This window comes from Labrus bergylta, chromosome 19, assembly GCF_963930695.1.
Source record: "Labrus bergylta chromosome 19, fLabBer1.1, whole genome shotgun sequence".
In the NCBI taxonomy this organism is placed as follows: domain Eukaryota; kingdom Metazoa; phylum Chordata; class Actinopteri; order Labriformes; family Labridae; genus Labrus; species Labrus bergylta.
In genome coordinates, this window is record NC_089213.1 from 1,676,199 (window position 1) to 1,698,339 (window position 22,141).

The following is a 22,141-nucleotide window of genomic DNA, read 5'->3' on the forward strand; positions in this document are numbered from 1 at the left end:
TGGAAGTGTTTGTAAAGGAGCGCTCTTTGGAGGATTTTAATGATGATCACTCATTAAAAACAAAGGTTATATGTGAAAATCTACCCTTGTGTTTCCAGACTTTTTTATTACTATTGTCCTCATGTGACAGCCTCTGTTTATAAAACAGATACATCTTAAAAATATGTTTAATGTGCATGTTATCTTTGAAAGAAAGCAACACATTTAAAACATTTAAGATGTTATGTCATCATTAGTTTAATATCTTTATGATTCACATCCAGCTGGTTTAAATCATTCAGCATCTTTGGTATGATATCGTGCAATGACCTGTTGATGATGAATCTTTAAACTCATTTGAGTATCTGCATTAAACTGCTGAGAAACTTAAAGGGGGATTAACTCCAACCGGCCACAAGAGGGCGCTGTTTAGTCGATACGTGACGGATAGGATGAAGAATTACACTGAAATGAATAAAATCACAATCTTAATAAAAGTAATTGAAAGGTGTTCTCTGAATGTTAAAGAACCTGATTGGTTTAATGGTTCAATAAAAAACACATAATGTCGTGTTCTGTCCTCTCGACTGAATTCATTGAGCGAAGTTAGCAAACCGGAAATGTAAACGGACGTTTCCTGTAAAACATTAAAGTAACAGATTTAAAAGACCAACCTGCGTCAAACTAACCAGCCATCAACAGCCAGTAACGCTGTTGGTGCACCTGCTTAAACGTCCGGAGTAGCTACAACAGCAGCTAACTTTGGTTCCTACTGCTGATTAGTTTAATTAATGAATCATGAAAGACAAGAAGAAAGGATCGATTGATAGATACAAAATAATGCACGCGAATGATCAGAATAAATATTACAAAAAGAGCTCAGCGGAGAAGAAAAACAAATCAATCTTGGTGTGAGAAAACTAAAAAGCACATCTTTTTCATATATCATATATCACCCCACACAGGAAGCAGGGGTTTAACTGCTTGTCTTGTTACAAGGCGACACCTTAAAATCCATCTATTATCTACCTGAATGAATAAGAGATGGCAACATCCTGTGGCCAAAAGTAGTCAAAGAGACGTACGATGACAGATGTTAGGAAGAAAAACAAGAGTCAAGCAGCTCTTTTAAAAAGATTATATATTACAGAAACAAGAATTTAAAAAAATTACTTACACACATTATAAAATAATACTTTTTACTCTTTTCAGCACCATATTTTTTATGTTTGTCTTCAGAACAAAGGAAATATGTTTAGGTCATTGTTTCTGGAGGATCTCAAAGTCAGATTTATTCATTTTAAGGTTTTGGCCATCCCGTCGAGTTTCTGAGCTATACTTTAAAAAAGGTCAAACAATAAAAAACAAAACAAAGCTAAGCCCTTGTATGCCATCTTGTGGCCACTCATGTCGGCAGACAGGGTCGTCCCCTCCCTCTCACAAATGTCCTCCTACCCACTTAAATCACAGATGTTCATTTTAAAGCTCAGAGGATTGTGTTAATATTTAAACATGTTGATCAATGCAGGGACTGACTCAGTGAACTGAATTTCTTTGATGCATTTAAAAGCCCAGTTAAGCAAGAAGCTGAGTTTGAAACCAATAGACGTCGAGTGAAACAGTAGCAACGACAGAGCTGGAGAGTCACCATTTAATCATTACAGTGGAAGCAAAATTGAACAGCACAGTACAGTTGATGAAAACACTAAAAAAAGGGATATTACAATCAAATATGGCCACAGATTCTTTGGTTCTACAGGAGGAGTTTGGACAGGGCGTGAACAGAAGCACCTTAGCTCAAGCTGGAAGATAGTTGAACATGTAAGTCACTCTAGTCACTTGAACACTTGAGTGTCAGCTACAGGAAATAAATACAAATGAAATATACCACATTTGACGTGAATATTTGGTGGTCTTTTTTTATCTCATAGCACCCTGTTTGTTTTAAATAAATACAATAGAATATCACTATTTCTGTACAAATGGAATGTAATGCACATTTTCCCCAGTAAAAAAGCTTCATGAAATTATAAAAGAGACTAAAGAGAGTGAAGGAGGGGTGGAAAGTGAATACTACAACTTGTATACTTTGGTATAATTAGCACCTTGCCACACAGTTTCTGCATGCATTTAATTCACTGCTGTAGGAGAACAAAGATGGGAGAGGGCTCCCAGGTACATATTTAAACCCTGACGAGGTTCTGATAATCAGAAAACATGTTTTGGATTTAAAAAAAATCAAAGTACCCAGAAAGTGACTCAGTAAATGCTAGACTGGTGTGGGATGGAGACCCTCATAGCCTGATCCTTGATTTAAAGACCAATCAGCCGTTTAAAAGGCACAAGTAGCATGTAAGTACAACAGCATCAGGCGTAGCACAGCTTACAAAAACAATGGCTATTTAATTCCCTGACCAAGGTTTCCACACATCTTTATTTTGCCTCACTGCACGCAGCAAGTTTTGTCCTGCGTAACAAACCAACAATTCAAAGAGAGTTTCTGCTGCTCTCAAAGGAAACAGGTCTAACAAAGAATAACTCCTGCTTCTCACTGGACTCTACAATCCTTGCTGCATCACACCAGAAAGATTTTTCAACCATTAGTATGAGCTGTGAATCACATTTATAGAGTGTTTTTAATGACACTGAAAGATAATCATAAAGAGAAGCCGCTGTAACAAAAGAAAAACTTCAATCTAACAAGCATGGCATCCTTCGGTTGGTTCCCTCTTAACTCTGGGAGGAAACTGGTGGCTTTATTTCTTTGGTTCCTTTTGATACAATAAGAAAAGAGCTGTGAGTTAAAAAGTGTTTCCAATGTGAGCAACACGATTGACAAGTCACTGAGTGTTTACACACATGTCACAGAAATAGACAGCTAGATGACTGAGCCCGTAAAGAAGATTTGAACTGACCACTGGCCGTCATTTTACTTCCAAAGTTTGGCGCCTGCAGGTTTCTTTTAGGTTCATGAGTGGGAGTGCTGGCTTAGAGAAGAAAGTTGATTCAAAACATTCAATTCTCAATTGACTGAAGCATTTAACACCAAAGCTGTGAACCGAAACTAACTTTTCAAACCGTACGGATGCATTCAGCCTCATATGTTGCACCGCTCTTCAGTCTGAAAAGAGTGACTGTCAACCATGTTGCCCGCAGTGTGAACGTGAGATTAAAGAAATGCAGATAAAGTCCGAGTGTGACCCTTTTTTTTTAGAAGGAGGAAGCAGGAGGTAGAGCAAGTGGGATGAGTGGATAAAAAAAGGGGGAGACCGTGGGGAGGAGAGAGGAGTGAGAGGGGGATCGGAGACAAGGGGCTTCAGATGTCGCCGGCTTGTTCTCTGTCTCAGGCCGGCCTCTTTGGCTGCTGGTAAAACAACACTGTTTCATTCTTCAGAAACACTCTCTCCTGGCTTCTTTCTTCCTTTCTTGCTGTGGTGCGCCCAAACGATGATCTCCTCTCTGCGAGTTTTTATTTCTCTCCTCTTGACTTATTTTTGACGTCCATTATTGGTTGGGACGATGTTGAGTTTCCCAGGCACGTACTTGAGTGTGAGCGCTTGTTTGTCCCACAACCGCATCTGTGTATCTCAGTGTGTGTATGTGTGTGTGTTTTCATATCATTTACAAGTTAATTTACAAATTACTGGGCATGTATGTGTTTTTATATCAATGTGTCTCTAAGTGCATGTGTGTGAGTGTTTGTAGTGTTGTTCCGCTCAGGATGTGTGTGTTTTTAGCCTTGGAAACAGACAGGTCCCACTTCAAAGCCAAACTGCTGGTTGCTCTCCCCAAAGTCTGACACCTTAATATCCCGCAGAGGAAGATGCTCCACTTGTGGCGTGTTGATTTCCAGCACTGTCCTATCGAAGCCCTTACGATACTGCAGACAGAGACGGAGAGAGAGACACGTTTCAGAAACAGGAAGCATTTTCTTTAGGGTGGTAAGATTGTGAAGAATGAGGTCTACTCTTGTAAAAGTGTTTTTATGTTCACGTTATGTAACTGCATCAGAACTAGAGAAATATAGAAACTCATCACTGATGCACTTTAGATTAGGCTGCTTGATTTTTAAATGTCCATGATTAGACAGGTCAAACATTTAGAAGGTCGTTTCCACAGATGTATCCTTTAGGTGTAGCAGGGAGGTTTGGTTTATGTGTGTTAACTCACAGAGCAGCCGTCCACCAAGGCCTTGATGTAAGGGTTGGTCTCGTAGCTCAGATCCTCCTCGTTGGCGCCCTGGAAGTGCAGCGCTCTGTTGTAGCTGTTCTTGGCGCTTCGGTCGGCCCAGGCCACCGAGCGATGGCAGTGGTAGGTGAGGTTCTGGCGGGCCTGGATGCTCAGGAGACGCAGGAAGCCGAGCTGGACCACGCCCACAGGCTCGCCATTAGAGTCCACATAGGAGAACTGGTAGAGGATGAGGAAGAGGAGGTCATTAAGAGGATCAGAGGAAGTTAAGGTAAGAATGAAACTATAATCTTAAAGGTCACAGAAGGTCACAGAAGGTTACGGACCTTGCTGCCAGTGGAGAACTGACTGTACCAGGATCCTGGAGTCTCTTTGTCCCAGGAGCTCATCTTTACCTGAAAACATAATAACCACATCACATGTTAAGTTGAAGATGTTGATGTTTTTATTATTTAACAAATAAAACAAACAGGTTTTGTGGGTAAAATAAAATTTAACATCAACCTTGTTCAAGTGTTTGTGAACTTTATTCATGCTGAGATTTTCTTAGTTTGATTATTAATGTACAAAAACCACAATGTGAGGATGCAAAGAGTTTTTAGAAAGGGAGCAATCAGAGTCTTCAAATCTTCACCAACATCGAATGTTCCCACATCAGTTCAATGTTTTTAAAGTTGCACTCAGAGACTAACATGTCTTTTGTTTTAAAGGATAATGAGGAGATTTTAAAGTGTTTGTGATATACTGACCGTATTGATGCTGGGATACAGGCATGTCTCTGCTCCATTAGTGAAATTACAGAAAACCTTGAAGGCATCCCTGGAGCAGCCCTGGTTGGGGTCAATCCAGTACTCTCCTGCAGGGGGGGCAGAGAAAGTAAAATGTAAATGTTAGAACTCTTAGGAATGGGGCGCTGGTTGGGCGAGGAGGTCAGAGGTTTGATTCCGACCTGTGGCTCCTTTCTCTCATGTCAGTCCCCACTCTCTCTCTTTCATATATGTTGATCAGCTTCATCGACATGTTGACTTGACGATGATCACCACACAAAGAACATTATCAAAACCTGATGCAGGGATTATTACGCTGAGCAGGCTTGTGGGTTGACTCCCTTACCGTCTTTGAGGTCTGGCTGGCTGAGGTGCAGGTCTTGGCAGGTGCGAGCAGGGCTGTCCTGGGTACCCAGTGGGAATCGCATGGTCTCTATCTCCTGTCGCAGTGAGTTGAGAGAGCCAAAGATCTCCTCCATGCCTTCACTGCCCATCAGGAACTCAGTGCCAGTGGCGTCGGATGCAGGCATGTCTGAGTCGCTCTCTGGGAGCAGCTGGCTGGCGTCGATGGAGCGCTTGGACTTGGGGCTCCTCTGGATGGGCAGGGGCTGGATGACCTCACCTGGTGGGCCCTTGGAAGCAAGTTTACATCTCAATAAATCGACTTAGAAACTGTAACGAGGTGAAATCACTGAGCAGTAGAGATGTAACGATACCTCAGGAGACAATCAAAAATACTAAGCAAGTGAAGATGTGGATAATGTGTCTGTTTTCAAAACCGCCTCTACATACTACTATTCAGTATGTACATCAGGTGTCACAAAGTGAAAAACATTCTGAGTCTTTTAAAAGCTTTCTGTGCATCAATGACAGAAAAACAGGCTGCAAATCTGCTATTTCAAGAGATTTTCTTTTTTGTGTTATACATGTGTTTTTTTAAATGTTGGATTTGTGGGGCTGTGGCTCAGTGGTAGAGTCGTCGTCTCTCAACCAGAAGCTCAGGGGTTCAATCACTACATCCTGCATCCACATGTCCGACGTGTCCTTGGGCAAGACACTTAATCCCAAATTGCTCCCACTGCTTGGTCGTCGGTGTGTGTGAATGGGATTAGTTACCTCTGATGGTCGCTGTAGATAGCAGCTGCTGCTTATAATATTTAGAAAGTCGGGATGAAATCCTATCCTGAACCCAATATGATGATTTGATCATATCTTGAGTTGAGTGAATCGTTACATCCATACTGAGCAGATTAGAATGTAATTGTCTTTCTTTTCACAAAGAGTGCATGAGTACTTACAGGAGGTCCAGGAGGTCCTTGTACTCCCTTTTCTCCCTTAGGACCAGATCCTCCCTAAACGCAGCAGAGAGGGGAAAGATTTAAGAGCAAATACAGAATCAGATCAGATTTGATGTAGGAGTCAGGAACAATCTCATTCTGTTTGTGAGGTACAAACGCTGTTGAAGAATACTCACAGAAGAACCCTTGGCTCCTTTAACACCTTGAGGACCCTGTAAACGAGGTGAGCCTTTAGTTTGGTGACCATGACATGCGTAGTGTTTTGCTGCATTGCATTGGTACTTTATTCAATCTGGGGAACTAAGTGAAGTGGAAGAACAAAGAGAGATAGCATGTTCACAAGACAAACAGGACTACTCACTGGCAGACCAGCAGGACCAGCAGGGCCGAGGGGTCCAGTTCCTCCAGCCATTCCCTGAAACAAAACCGGAGACATGTTCAACATGACAATAGTTTACAAACATGTTTATTATAATGAAATTCAACAGTTTCCACTGCAATGCTGTAAGAAACTCCACTGTCACTTAGCCTCTGTGCTTTTACATTTCACCTGCAACAGCGTAATATTGGTGTCCCAGTGTGGAGTTTTACGTTGCATTACGATGATGCAGCAGGAAAGACAACATGTAAACAAACAGCTTTAACATTCATAAACACACACACACACACACACACACACACACACACACACACACACACACCTCTGTCTCTATCTCCAGCACACCAGTAGAACTACTTTACCAAAACTGTGGCTCTGTGATTTCTTTGTGAAGGGTAAATAGGAGATAACATTCCCATCTTTAACAGGCGATGTAAAAGAGGTTTATCATTTTGTTGAGCTGCTTTTCTGAAGGTTTTAAAAGAAGTGCGACTTACAGACTCTCCTTTTGGTCCGGAGGTTCCATGAGGGCCAGGCATACCTCTGTCTCCCTTCTCTCCCTGCTCTCCTGGGGGGCCAATGAGACCGATAAGACCTGGGTGTCCTTTCTCTCCCTTGGAACCGGGTTCTCCACGCAGGCCAGGCAAACCAGGAGGTCCCTGCAAGAGGAGAAGGAGAGAAAGAAGAGGAGAGGAGGAAACAGCGGTGAGGTTGTTGGTGAGACAAAAGGAGAGATAAGAGACAAAGTTAGAGGTTTGAAAGAAACAGCAGCTGGAGAACGGACATCTGTTTGATCAACTTCTCTTTACTGAACGCACTGTGAGAGTGCAGAGTGCAAATAGAAAAGGAAATAAAAGGCATTGTTATCTTACGAGAGGTCCAGGTGGTCCTTTCTGTCCAGAAGGTCCAGGAGATCCTTGCTCACCCTGAAACATATTTAGAAACACAGTTAGGAGGACATGGCCAGCCAACACACCATGCAGTCACTATCACAATCTTTACTGACCACTGATCCTGGAAGTCCTCGGAGACCCTCTGTTCCTGGTTTTCCTGGTACACCCTGGGGACCAACAGGTCCAGTTTTTCCTGGGGGTCCAACAGCACCTGTTTCTCCCTGTAAACAATGATGATGAGAATTATAATAAAACATGTTTTTAGTACTGTCACAGTATTAATAAAGCAGCACAGCAACATAACAATATAATAAATTAAACTTCAATATCATTTCACAAAACGAGATCAAAGTAGAGATTTATAACAGGATCATTAAAGCGAACTATCACCAATTTACATTTTTCATACAGAACCACAGGGAGTGAGAATACACTATAAAGCTCTAAACTCACCTTGGTTCCCTTCTCTCCCTGACGTCCCTCTGGTCCTCTCGTTCCAGCAGGACCCTGGCAGGTGAAACATGTAACACAGCTTCAACAAATGCAGATTATAAAACATGTTTTCAGGAGCAGTCTGCCTGAGATCTTCTAGACATGTTCAGGATTATTATGTGGAAATGTTTTATTACTGTAGCGCTGCTGCCACACATGTTCTTCTAATCAACAACGTGTACAACAGAGTATAATGTTAAGAAATGGTCCATTCATTTAAGATTTGTTCACTGCACTTATTGAACACCTATAATTAGATACAGGCTGAAGTGAGTGTCTTCTCCTCTATGTCAATTCTGTTCATGAGGTTGTAAAGGTTCTGGAGGAGCCATGTTTATGAAGTGTAGAACACAAATAGTTCCAGCAGGTGTCGCCTTGTGGTTAAGATGATAATCTATGAAGGTAGGAACTTTCACTGAGGTGTCAGGTGTTGCTAGACGGGGAGTAAATACACTTCTTTGACCGCTGTACACTATGAGGTGACAGAGTGAATCTGAATTGAAATGTCTGGATTATTGTTTGAACATCACACATATGACATTAATGAAGACAACGATGGAAGGACAAATAAATATTCCATAGAAGAAGAAGATATTGGACTGTCTTATTTCGCAATCTTACGCTCAGGAGCAAAGCCGGCAAGCGCCTCAATTAATAAACTAAATTAGCCCGTCTATGTAGATCCTCAGTGGCTTTAAGTTTAAGCTGCTAAAGGTTCTTTTACACACGAGACAAAAACAGTTCCTCCTTACTTTTTTTATTTTTTATATTTTATTTATACATTTTCAGTTTTATAAACAAACAGCACAGCAACAAAAAGACAAAGAGGAATTAGAAAAATAAGAAACATAGGGCAGTGCGAAAATAAAGCAAAACAACAACAAAGACATGCTCTTATAGGATATCTTACAATACAGTAAGTCAACATTTTTTTTAAAAGAATCAGCGCCAACTGTTAAGAGATCACGGTGTGTCTCATTGGCCTAGGACAGTATAAGTACATGGTTTCTAGACATATAAGTAGTGTGGACAACTGTTTGCACAAACGTATACAAGCAGAATAAAACTTTAGGTTGTCTTTGATAAGTAAGACAAGAATGGTTCCCCATTTTATCAAAGGTTGTAGAGCTGAGAGAGACACTATATGGGACCCTCTCCATATGTAACAGGTTAGTCATTTCTTGTAGCCAGGTCCTAAAAAAGGGTATATCTCCACTCTTCCAGAGAGACAGAATATTCCTCTTCACAACAACCATGCCGTAGTGTAATGTCTTTTGTTGTAGATGAGACAAGTTTAATGAATGTTGAATTCTGCCAAAAATGGCTGTAAAAGGACCTGGTGTAATGTCAAAGTTGTACATTTCAGAGAAGCAATTAAAAATATCTGACCAGAACTTATTTAGTTTAGGGCAAGACCAGAATAGGTGACCCAGAGTGCCCTCAGCTGATTTACACTTTGGACAGGTTGGAGAAACAGACGGATAAAAGGAGTGCAATTTGGTGCAGGAATAATGAAGCCTATGAAGTATTTTAAATTGAATAAGTTGGTGTCTGGAGTTTATAGAACAACTATAAATGTTTTTAAAGTAGGTTTCCCAGGTCTCGTGACCAACTGATACACAAAGATCTTTTTAGGTGCTGTGTGGAAACAGGGTTATGTGCTGTGATAAGATCTACAAATCTGGAGATTAATCGTTTCGAGTCAGGACTCTGGTTTATAAGATTATAAAGTTAGCTTGGGGTTGGCATTGACTGAAAGTTTGAAATATTTGTGCGGATGTAGTCTCTAATCTGGAGAAAATGGAAGAAATGCGAATCTGGCAGTGTATATTTTTCTTTTAACTGTAGAAAGGTGGCAAAAGTGTTATGAACATAAAGGTCTGCAATGGTGATGATGCCTTTATTCCACCAGAGTCTGAAAGTATTATCTGTGATTGAGGGAGGGAAGGCATGGTTGCAGCAAACAGGTGTATAAGCAGAAGTTTCAGGTCATTTAAATGATTTCCGTATTTGATACCAAATTCTCAAAGAGTTTGTGATTCTAAAGTTATTGCCCGTAATAGTTGCAGGGGATCTGGTTTGTGAAAATAGAAGAGCGGGGAGGGAGGTTTTCAAAAGATCCTGTTCAATTGCCAGCCATGAAGGGGTTGAGGGGGTGACTTTACCTGGATAAGCATCTTTCCAGTACATCAGTGCTCTAGAGTTTGCAGCCCAATCATAGTACCGAAAGTCAGGGAGACCAAGGCCACCTGCAGACTTTGACTTAGTGATATGCTTTTTAGAGATACGATGTGCTTTGAAACCCCATACGAAAGGCAACATCAAGGAATCTAGTAGCTTGAAAAAGGCTTTGGGCATGAATATAGGTACATTTTGAAAGAGGTAAAGAAACGTAGGGAGTGCCATCATTTTGATTGCATTTACTCGACCTAACATAGACAGCGGTAGCAGTCTCCAGGACTCAATGTTGGTGTAGGAGCCTTATTGCTCATCATGTTACATTTATGGATGCATGTAATACTTTTTGTTCATTGGATCTGGGAGGGGGAGGGGCTTAGTTCAGACTAGTAGAGAGTGGAGCCACACAGTCTTTTGACCTCTCTCTCCTCATCTCTCTTTTTGTATAGTTTTGGACTAACCTGTATCTGTTTTTTGTTTATTTATGTTTAAGTAAACATTTAAACTTTGATCATTTGGTCCCGTGGATTTTTTGGATGAAAATGACTGAAGAGAGGAGTTCTGGGAGCGTCAAGCTACGGCTTCATTCAGTGGATACCTACAGTTGGCTTTGAGTCTCTCTATCATGTTCAAATAATTCAGTTTATAAATTAATTTAGGGCCTTTAGGGATATCAACTCTTAAGAACTAGATTTTGTCCGTGGCAATGCGAAACGGCAGATTTTTCAAAATTGGGTGCATATATGTTCAATAACGTTACCTGCAGGCTGCCGAGACAGAATGTGACCAGTGACTCTTAAGGTAGCTGCCATTTGGATCTGAAATGGTTGAAATGTGCTCAAATGGGATATTTCGACGGATTAATATGGCTACACCTCTAGCTTTAGAAGAAAAGGTTGACTGATATATCTGTGATATCCACCTGCATTTTAACCTCCATTGCTCCGTGTGTTTGATATGAGTTTCTTGGATAAACATAATGTCTCCGGATAAAGATTTGAAATGGGAAAAAACCTTGCCTCTCTTTAAGTTAGTTCCAAGGCCTCTGACATTCCAGGTCAATGAGGTCAAACTGCCACCTTGTGGCGAAACGGATGAACTACTGATAACCATGAAAGCATTGTTTATATTGAGACAGTGTTGTTATATAGTCAACATAACGGTTCTGATGACGCAGTGTAGAAAGAGCGAACAAAACAAAACACAATATATAGTATTGTATACATACAGTGAACCCTCCTCCCCCCATCCACTTCCCCAAACGAAGAGGCACTTGGATCCCCTCATAAACACTGAGAGACAACTAAACCCTGTAGGAAAGAGTCTTAAGAGACAGTCAGCCAATAATAACATGGTGTACATGACTGGTGGAGTTTCTGACCTGCTCCGTCAGCCCTCACATGTCTGAAACACTCATTAAAATAGGCAGAGAACAAAACTCGGAACTGTTTTACTGTCTTGTGGAAGCAGATAAACCCAGAGGCAGATGTTGGTCTGAGAGCAGCATCGAGCTGAAACGGAGGCTCCAACAGATCACGGGGTGGCAGCAGGTGTAATAAACCTGTCGATGAAAGCCTCGGCATCTGCAGGCTTCTGAAATAGTTTCTGCTCGCCGTTGAAAGTGAAGATCAGACCGTGTTTAATTCCTGCCTCGCTCGGCGTTGTTCAGAAATCTCGGGTGAGAAGTCGGGAAACACACTGATCCGGACTCCATGAAAAGACAAAGGAGATTGCAGGCGGGCAAGCTTCACAATTTCTTCCTTCTCTGGAAAGTGGTGAATTTTGGCGATCATGGTGCGTGGACGTGAAGGTGACGACTGTGTGCCAATACGGTGTGCCCGGTCCACTTTCAGACTGCTGGGGAAATGATTTGCCCCGAGAAGTTTTGGAAGAAACTCCGCGATGACCTGCGTCGGGTTGCCTTTCTCCACCTTTTCAGGTAAGCCGGTGATTTGAATATTGGAGCGTCTGGATCTGCTCTCATGGTCGGTCAGCTTGCGCTTCATGGCAGTGTTGTTCTCCATCAACTCCTCTCACCGTTTCTCGAGGTCTGTTATGCGGGTCTCATGGTCAGTTGCAGACCCTTCCAGGTCCATCCTCACCATCCTTCTTGGAGGCAGATTTTGGATTTAAGGGTTTCCCCTTGGTGACACTTCTTCCAGAGCTGTTCATTTTTGAGAAATCTAGATGAAAGTGTGTATTATAAGCAACTTTTTAGCGATGTGACAGAGCTCCACAGAAAGCGACTAATCCACGCAGTGCTCACTAGCGCCCCCCAGCTCCTCCTTACTTTAACTCTCTGATCCAGGTCTACACTCCCTCTTTAACTTTTCTACAACACAGTTAAAACGAATTATATTCAACCCAAATATGTAATTAAAGTCTTAAAACTACACTTTGTTAAATATACAACTATGGTTATTAGTTATTTGTCAGAGCAGTTAGACTTTGTCAGTGTTAGCAGAGAAATACATTAACAAAGTTTTATCCATAAACTGTAAATAAATATGAGACATCCAGAAGAAATCAATATTACAAAGCATACAGTTCATGTTACTGTTCTGACAAAAAGAGGAATGTCTGTGTTTTATATTTACTGATGTCAACAGCGATGAGGTGAACATGACAACTGAACAAATAATTATTTAGTATTTATTATAAGATATTTGTTTTCTATTGAACCTGTGAAGTCATGGAGTCTGTGGACAGTGTCAGCTTCACACCAAAAACTTTAAGTATTAGAAAAAATAGTGTTTAAGACTGGCATCTATTATGATGAGCTGCAGCTACCTTGTTCAATATTATTCCTGCAGATGTGGCTCATAACAAAAAAACAGCCTGAGCTGTCACATGTAGTTAACTGTACATTTTGTCTTGTCTGAGGCATTAATTGAACACCTTTGTATTTCTCCTATAGACACAGTGTGGATTATTGGTGACTGGTCCATCGAGGTGCCCAGAGAGCTGCAGAGACAGAGGAAGTTGCTTCTCTTCAACAGCTCGCTGTGAGGGAGGTCTCCCCCGGATGGCCTGAGTGATGTCACCCACAGGCTGAGAGCTGAGACGGGTTTTAAACCTCCTGACAAACCGTTACACCGCACCCACCTGTCAATCAGGTCAGCTACACGCCTTATTGTGAATAACTCTTATCCTTCATCAAATCAAAACTGATGAGTCATCAAAAAATTCACCCCCCCCACAGTGTGAGGAGAAGGGGCCGTCAACTTCTCAGATATATCTCGTTTTTTGAACCAGGCTGTAAACATGTTGATTCCTGTGGTAAAAACGGGCTTTTTTGGCTGTGGGCTTATGGCACTTCCAGCCTCAAGAGGAACCTCGAGGAACTGCAGTTTTTTGTACTTCTGCATAGGCTTCATTTTTCGAGAACGGAGGTTGCCCCTTGGATCCAACCTTCACAACAGGGTCCTAAGTCTCTAACTAGACTCTTCTCCTCTGTCGCCCCCTACTGGTGAAAGGAACTAAACTCCATTTGATCTGCAGAGTCCCTCTGCACCTTTAAGAAAAAGCTAAAGACCCAGCTCTTTATGACCACCTACCACCTTAATGATATTATTGATGATGATGGTTTTGTTTGATAATGATGATGAAGATATTTAGGATAGTTTTGATGCTGATTAGATCTCTGAAGAACAGCTGTCGATGTTGTGCTCTGCCTCTGGAGTGATATTTTTGGATAGTATAGCGGCTAAGCCTAAAACTTAAAGCCACTGAGGATCTACATAGACGGACTAATCTAGCCTATTAATTGAGGCGCTTGACGGCTTCGATCCTGAGCGTAAGAATTCGAAATAAGACAGACATGTCTTCTTCGTTTAGGAATATTTATTTCTCATTCCATCATTGTCTTGATTACTGTCACGAAACATCGCCTGTATGTCACCCATGACTGCAACTGGTTCTTGCCTGAATCTTAGGAGGACCCCTAGCAAGGTGCTAGTGAGATTGGGACCTTGCAAGAGTTGATGGTTCAAAGATGTCGCTTTGAACGTTGCACCACAGTCGAACATCACTCGCAGAGTCCTCTTCTTTGGGTGATATACACCGTGGTGGGGAATATACCACACCTTGCCACTGCTACAATCCAAATGATGTGTAGCTGGCTCTGCATAGCCTTTACTCATCAACTCATTGAGGCATGTTTTATATTCTTCATGGTACTGTTTGTTGTTCAAAAGCTTCCTTTTCAGACCAAGTAACCTTTGCTTCACCACCGGAAAGTTGTTGGGCAGGGACAGGCTGTCTTTCTTAAAGGGAAACTTCAGGCTGTAGTGACCGTCCTCCAGAGCTGCTGACTTTTCCACTCTCCATGAATTTGATGTCCTCCCTTGAGAGCCCATTTTCTTCTGTAGCCTTCTCACTGAAGGCAAGGAATGCTAGAAGTCCCACTTAGAAGCAACATGCAGAGTAAAACTTTTCACACATTTTGTTATTGACGCTATTGTAAATTTTTACATTTTTGTTTGTGGACTTGGTTGAACTGAGAGTTTGTGTGTGTGAGACAGTGCACACAATGTTCCTTGTTGACAGTGACCGGCCTGTGGTCTTAGTTAGTTTTAAGTCCATTTTTGTCAATATCATGTTGGTGTGTGACATATACAGTAAATGTGGCTGAGCAGAGGTATGTGAGTGTGTGTGTGTGTGTGTCTCTGTGTGAGGGTGTGTGTGTGTGAGGGTGTGTGTGTGTGAGGGTGTGTGTGTGTGTGTGTGTGTCTCTGTGTGAGTGTGTGTGAAGGTGTGTGTGTGAGTGTCAAGGCTATTGTTATTTTTTTTATTTTAAATCTGTGTGTTTGAGAGAGAAATAGAGAAGAACGTGGAGGAGGAGAGTGAGGCAGAGAGCAGAAGAGAGGTGAAGGGACAGGGCGATGTTTATGTGTGCCTGTGTGTATGATGTGGCTCTTTGCAGTAAGACAGTAAAACATGTGGCTCTTAGTCTCTGACTGGTTGGCCACCCCTGCTGCAGAGCGTGCATTTCCTTTAAAGCTTCTACATGAGCCAACAGTGCAGCTCGATCAGCCTCGGCTTTAATTCTTGCAGAGGAAGCTGTGCTTGACTTTCCACTGGATGAGCTTTTTCTGCTTGAGTATTTGCAAGAAACATTTGAAACACTGTCCTCGGGATTGACATCATCATCATCACCAGTATCCAGTTCATGATCACCTTTGCATGCATTTTGTTCAGAAGATACCACCTGTAGGAGCCATAAATGTAAGTTGATTGTGTATTTGGTGTCATGGGTTGTTTACTGATTTGTTTATTGTTTACGGTCTGCTTGTTCCTGGTGGTGGGTGTGTTCACCGGAAATCTCGTGGTGATGGCAGTGATTATATGAGCCGCACTCACCTGTTCACCTGGTTTTTGGCTTGGATGGAGAGAGGGGGTGAGCGTGGGAAGAGACAGTTTCTGTTGACCGCCACACTACACTGCACTGCGATCACAAGTTGATTTGATGACCCGATAACTGCGTTTGTAGTATCTTGTTTTGTTTTTGGAAGAATAAATGACTAAAGCATCTTGGATCTGGAAGTCATTTATAACGACAGCGCGTCACAGCTTCACTCCCGTGTTTAGTCCCTCGCAGCAAACTTTTTTATACCACCCACCTTTTGATGTGAGCAATACACTCATCATTAAACATCATTTTTGCTTTAAACCAGGTTTCATGCCTTTCCTTTTCATCAGCAGGTAACACACACAACACAGACCCATGAATACCTTTTACTTCATCACACAAATTGACAAGCTCATTATAAACACGTTGCACCTCTGATTTGTTATCATCTTTTTGCACATTTGCTCTTAATTTTCTAGCCTTGTTTAGCTTAGCTTTTCTTTCACTTTGCAACATTTCCAACCTTTCAGCAAAGGCCTTAGGAGTTAACTTTACAGCATGTTTTTGTTTACCAACACCTGAAGTGTTCGTTTCCACTGATTGCGCAATAGTGCTGAAGCTGAGGACATGATGAGACCGGATGGGTGAAGAGTTGATGGATGATGATTCTGTGAAAACGGGCGGTGATGGGGAGGTGGAGGGGCGCACGAAACATCAACATGAAGGAACTAAAGGCAGAGAAAGAATCACATTTAAAAGAGAGCAGAACGATGATAGGCTGACAATGAAGGAGGAACGCCATGCCATTGGTTAGATGAGTACCGCTGACGAGACAGCTGATTATCCAATGACAGCTGGAGAATAACAGGGGAAACGTGAGCGAGCGTGCAAAAAGGGAAGAATGAGAGAAAGACCCGATCGTGAAGGCAAATATAAAGTCTTCCTGACTGAACTTACACCAGAGCTTCATATCAGAGACCAACATGTTTTTAATGTTTGGCAGGGAAAACAAGTTTTTAACAACAGAAAAAGACTGAAAGAAAATCTGCAGTACCATTTTCTTTTTTGTGTGAAAAGATTTTTTAACAATTTATTTTATTATCATTTATAGAAAACACACACAGGTCTTCATATCTGGAAATCTGCTCCTCATTTATTCAGACACTTTATGTGAAATCACAAGAAGACACACACTTTCAATTTGTAATGTTTACATCACCCGGCATAATAACTGATTATGAGCATTGATTCTACATTTTGATTGGTTTACAACTTAACATAAATCATTCAATTATTCTGATCAGTAGACAAATATCTAACAACTTTTCTTTTCATCACATCAATGTGTGATCAGCTGAAGCATTTAAACTTAATATAAAAATATATATCACAGAAGAAAAAACAACATAGTCCTGATTACTAATGAAAAACCTTAAAACACAAACATTATAAATCTCTTGAGCCTCGTTTAAATCAACACACTTCATTACTTATGCAGAAATAAACAGTACTGAGGAGCTGGTGAATGGAGGCTATGGTCCTACAAGCGGGCGGACCAGGTTCAAATCCGACCTGTGGCTCCTTTCCTGCACGTCATTCCCTGCTCTCTCTCTCTCCCTGATTTCAGACTCTATCCTCTGTCCTATCTCTACAGTAAAGGTACCAAAAGCCAAAAAAGAAATCTTAAAGAAATAAACGAAACTATTTACACAACTGGAAAACAAAATGTTTAATGTTTGTATTGTGTGTGTGTGTGTGTGTGTGTGTCTTTATTAACGTATTTATCACCAACATTTGTTTTAGCACAAAGCTCCGAACACCAGAAGTATAAAAATCCAACTATGATGGATTTTAGATCAACACACAAATCTTTCTTCAACACATGAAGAGCGGCGTGATGCCGTCATAGATTCATCTTCTGATTCTCTTCTCTCCAGGTGACAAAAAATAAATCATCAAGTTTTCATTTAAATGTATTTAAGCGTCTTTTATCAGCGGAAATGCTTTTTATATTTGAAACTAACGTCACCAAACAACCCTAAAGAAGATTTGTAAAGCATTTGTCAACTCTTTTTCAAACTTGTTTTCTTTGTATTTCAAAGATTTAAATTTAAATTCCCAACTCTGATCACTTCATGTCTGATACGATGAGAGCCAATGAATTCTGAGGAGAGCGTGTCGGTCTGCTCCTTGTTTCAGTGCAGAACGTACCCGTAAACCTTTAGAGAAAAAGACAGAAGAAAGAGAAAACATGACATTAAAAAATATTTATCATCACTTTTTTTACAGAATTTATCCACAAATCCAGGTTTTAACATCAAGGTCAAAGGTCACGGTGATTTCATCATTGAAGCACCTTTCTTTAAATCATCTCCCTTCACTTCAAATACACTTTTTCACTAAAATGAGTCATCAACTTTTTTACAATAACAAAGAAACGATCTCCTTTATGCAGTTTTATAATCAGATTTAAAGAATTACTGTAACAACCAAAAAGAAAAGAATAATCTCGTATATGAAAACATGATAATAAACATGACAGGACTCAAAAACACGTTCACACACACACACACGGTTTAAAAACTGTGTGTCTTCCTCTGATTCCTGATTCCTCTTCCCCATTCACCTGTGACTCTCTTTTCTCTCTGCCTGTAGCTGTGGTTACCGCCTCTGTCCAGGTGACGCAGCAGCAGAAGTAATGTTTACATGCAGTGTCTTCCTGACTTACCACACACACCACCAGAACAATGACTAGATCCTGAATTAAAGGCTTATTTCATGTAACTCACTGGGTTCAGGGTCCTCTCTTTGTCTTTTAGGCATTTTGATTTGGAAGCATCATTTGTTGCACAGCCGGGTCGTTTACCGCTGTAAGATCAGAAACACAATGTTAGCACACATCCGACTCTGAAACCATCATTTACACCAGAAAACACTCCAGAAACCCTTTTTCATTTACAGAGTTCATTTAAGGTCAAACTTAATATAATAAAATCAAGTTCTACTTACGGGATGGAGGGCGTTTGGCTGAAACAGAAAAAAAAAGATTGTTCTAGATTTATTTCATTGAAGGTTATTTAAGGTCCCCTCAAGAGAACTATTCACCAGATGTAAATATAAAAAACATGTTTGAATGTTTCCACTTTGCTCTCTCACCATTTCTCTTCTTATACAGGTAGAATCCAGCCGCACAGACGATGGTTACAAGAAGGAGAACAACAGCGATGATGACAATGGTCATGTAGATGGGATTCACTGTTGAACACAAACAACACACAGTCACACAACCTGTGATCAAACAGGTTAAAGGTTCATTAAAGACAAAGTTTCTCCTTCTGTCAGTTAGCTCGTCTTCATCACTGTACCTTTGATTCATTTTCTACATGTAGTTGTTTTTTCCCTTCACCTTTATGTCTTTTATTTCCATGTTTGATTGTGGCACAATGGTAACCGCTAACGATTACATTCAAACCCTTTTTTCTCAATATTATTGATTTAAAGTAATTTAAAGGTTAATGCGGCTGCACTGTGGTAACGAGCGGACAGACGGTAAAAAACAAAACGATTCTGTCCATTAATAATCTCTTTAAAGATCTCTGTGTTTGTTTCATCCTGATCCAAACCTTTAAACTCTTTTTCTGAATACTTTTACAATTTGAAGAGTTTGAAAGAAAGAAAAAGTCACAACTAAACTTTCCCTCCATCACACGACTGTTACAGTCAAATCCTCTCTTTCATCACTTCTCATCGAGGTCTTGCCGTAGTTGGTCTTGATCTCTCGTTTGTCCAGTTTGGTGACGATGTCCTCCTTCACACCAGAGAGCTGAAACACACAGTCGTACTTCCCCCAGTCATCAGAGGGCAGTTGAAGGTCAGCGCTGATCTGGAAGGAGCCGTCGTGGTTGGGGAGGATCTCTCCCTTGTCCACGTCCTCGTGAAGCTCCTCTCCATCTTTCCTCCAGAACATCATGGCTCTGTTGGGGTAGAAACCTGTAGCGTGGCAGGTGACCCGAGAGGAGGGAGTCTTCTGGAGGAGAGACACTGTGGGGAGGTCTGGAGGACAAACAGGAAGACAGATTAGAGTTTCTTTATCAGGATTTACTCTTAAATACTGTTACAACTCATGTTTGATGACACTTTTTAAATGTACTGGGAAAAAAAGGGACTTTAAAATCCAGTGAGTCAACAATGAAAATCAACCTTATTAAAGTATAATTCAAAGAAGAGAGGGTCAGAGGGGAAGAAACAGAAGAAGAGAGGTGAGGGGGGTTCAGATGGATTGATGAAGAAGAAGAAGAGGAGAGAGAGAAAGTACAATAAAAACACAGAGAAACTTTGAGAGAGAGCGATGAGCAGCAGAGAGAAAGAGATCTAACATGAAGGGAAAGGTAAGGGGAAGCTTAAAGATGAAGACAGAGCATGTGTGATAGAAACATGTGTGAAATATTTATTGTTCAATTACAAGATAAACAAGAAAAGAAGAAGATGAACATTGTCAGAATTCAACTCCATCAGGTCATTTGATCCTACCTGTTCTCATCAGAGAGCTCCTCCCATAGTTCACATACTTCTTCAGCCAGTCAACGCACTCCTGGGTGAGGTAGTTTTTTTCCTGTGCTAATAAACCTTTGTCATTATCCCACTTCTGTTTGGTGACGACAGCCTGTTGTTGTGGAGCGACCCACGTCATTGTCTTCGTGTCCAGAACTACGAAGTCTTCTCCATCATAACCAATCTGTTCATAACCATTAACATCTCCAGTCTTATCATCCCACTCACAGCCGTACATCCTCTGGACAATGTGAACACCTGAGAGAGAGAAAGAGAGGGAGAGAGAGAGACAGAGGGAGAGAGAGAGAGGGAGAGAGAGAGAGAGAGAGAGAGAGGGAGAGAGACAGAGAGAGAGAGAGAGAGAGGGAGAGAGAAAGAGAGAGAGAGAGAGAGAGGGAGAGACAGAGAGAGCGAGAGAGAAAGAGAGGGAGAGAGAGAGAGACAGAGAGAGAGAGGTATAGAGACAGAGAGACAGAGAGAGAGACAGAGGGAGAGACAGAGAGAGAGGAGAGAGAAAGAGACAGAGAGAGACAGAGAGAGAGGAGAGAGAAAGAGAGAGAGAGAGGAGAGAGAAAGAGAGAGACAGAGAGAGAGAAGGAGAGAGGGAGAGAGAGAGAGGGAGAGAGAGAAGGAGAGAGGGAGAGATAGAGAGGGAGAGAGAGAGATAGAGACAGAGAGAGGGAGAGAGAGAGAGACAGAGAGAAAGAGAGGGGGGGAGAGAGAGAGAGAGAGAGGGAGAGAGAGAGAGACAGACAGGGAGAGAGAGAGAGAGGTATAGTTTAAATCCTTTATTATTACATCAGAGACACACTGAGTCTCTCTCTCTCTCTGAGTTGTAGTCCTGACTAGCAGACTCAGATTAAACTGGTCCTGGACTGAACGTGGACTCTCTGTGGATCAGTCCAACATTTCGCTCGTCCTGTGAGAAACCACACACTCGACTGTCCCGAGCTGTTCTCCAAGTTTCCTCTGAAGGAGAGTCTCAGTCCAGGATCAGTCTGTAGACTCCTCCTGCTCGGCCCTCACAGAGTTCAGCAGTGTGTTACTACAGCTGCTCACAATAAGGCAGAGACCACCAGGACCAGTATGGAGACTGGGAGACAGTCTGTGCGTCCTGATTGCTTCATCCATCTGTCAATCATTCAACACTAACAACAGCTGTTTCCAGCTGCAGATGTTTGTTTGATGCTGCCTGAGAGGACGAGCCAACACTGAGGTCAGAACAGTGGAGATCATCTCATCTAATGTGTACTTGGACTTTTTATGAAGAGCTCAGAATAAAGATTCATGATCACATTATTTGGATTGATTCATGAACCAACCACTTCTTTTGAAACGTCAACAAAGAATAAGGTGAACTTTTCAAACAGCTCCAGAATAACACTGAACGCTGTTTCATTTACAATCATATCAAACTGATCAAAGCAGCTAATTGTCATATTTGACAAACTGGAAAAAACATTTTGGACCTTTTGGATTCAAGAGACTGAAATAATGAGTCCATGATCAAAATGATTGTCCCTTCATTTTCTGTGGATCATCTCATCAATGAATGGACTGAACTGTTCAGCCTGATGAGTGAATCATGGCGTACAAACACTGTTCAAGTTTCATTCATCTCATTTAATCTAGATTTATAATTCACATGTAGAATCTGGGATGGAACCTGAACATCAGTACGGTCCAGTTCATACAATCCAATATGTTTCAGACCACATATTTAGAGCGTTAACTCATTATTCTTGTTATTATTGATGATGTAACGGCTTTTTTTAAATCAATCAATAAATGTTTGAATCTGTTAAATGTCAATAAAAAGTCAAACAAGTCCATCACAACTTCTCAGAGGCTGAGATTAAATCTTTAAATGACTTCTTTAGTCTGAGCGACACTGAGCAGAAAGTCATTCATTTAAAGAGTTTATTATGAGACAGACACACCGTCATCACATTCATCTAAATGAATCTAATCTAAATGAATATAATCTAAATGAATCTAATTTAAATAAATATAATCTAAATGAATATAATCTAAATGAATATAATCTAAATGAATATAATCTAAAT

At 41.2% G+C, this 22,141-nt stretch overlaps 2 protein-coding genes across 3 annotated transcripts in view; both read right to left on the reverse strand.

Moving 5' to 3' along the window:
* Positions 1-22,141, reverse strand: part of LOC109978039 (major histocompatibility complex class I-related gene protein-like) — a 172,058-nt gene that overhangs the window by 146,979 nt on the left and 2,938 nt on the right. The window contains exons 3-8 of one of the 2 annotated variants that reach the window (XM_065948060.1): positions 20,055-20,333; positions 19,284-19,577; positions 18,681-18,779; positions 18,534-18,551; positions 18,314-18,392; positions 16,874-17,743 (exon numbers count right to left, since the gene is read on the reverse strand). The exons of the other annotated variant lie outside the window; for it this stretch is intronic. Of the exons in view, the coding sequence (XP_065804132.1) occupies positions 18,340-18,392; positions 18,534-18,551; positions 18,681-18,779; positions 19,284-19,577; positions 20,055-20,333 (743 nt within the window). The 3' untranslated portion in view covers positions 16,874-17,743; positions 18,314-18,339. Of the gene's footprint in view, positions 1-16,873; positions 17,744-18,313; positions 18,393-18,533; positions 18,552-18,680; positions 18,780-19,283; positions 19,578-20,054; positions 20,334-22,141 lie in introns of those variants that run through there. 2 annotated transcript variants of the gene reach the window in all.
* LOC109979804 (collagen alpha-1(V) chain) lies at positions 1,104-10,173 on the reverse strand. Its single transcript, XM_065948389.1, has 13 exons — positions 10,162-10,173; positions 7,958-8,011; positions 7,618-7,725; positions 7,484-7,537; positions 7,109-7,270; positions 6,594-6,647; positions 6,409-6,444; positions 6,233-6,286; positions 5,281-5,566; positions 4,917-5,023; positions 4,494-4,562; positions 4,150-4,386; positions 1,104-3,859 (listed from the first exon to the last, which is right to left on the reverse strand). The coding sequence occupies exons 1-13, from the start codon at positions 10,171-10,173 to the stop codon at positions 3,713-3,715; spliced, it is 1,380 nt and encodes a 459-aa protein (XP_065804461.1). The 3' UTR covers positions 1,104-3,712.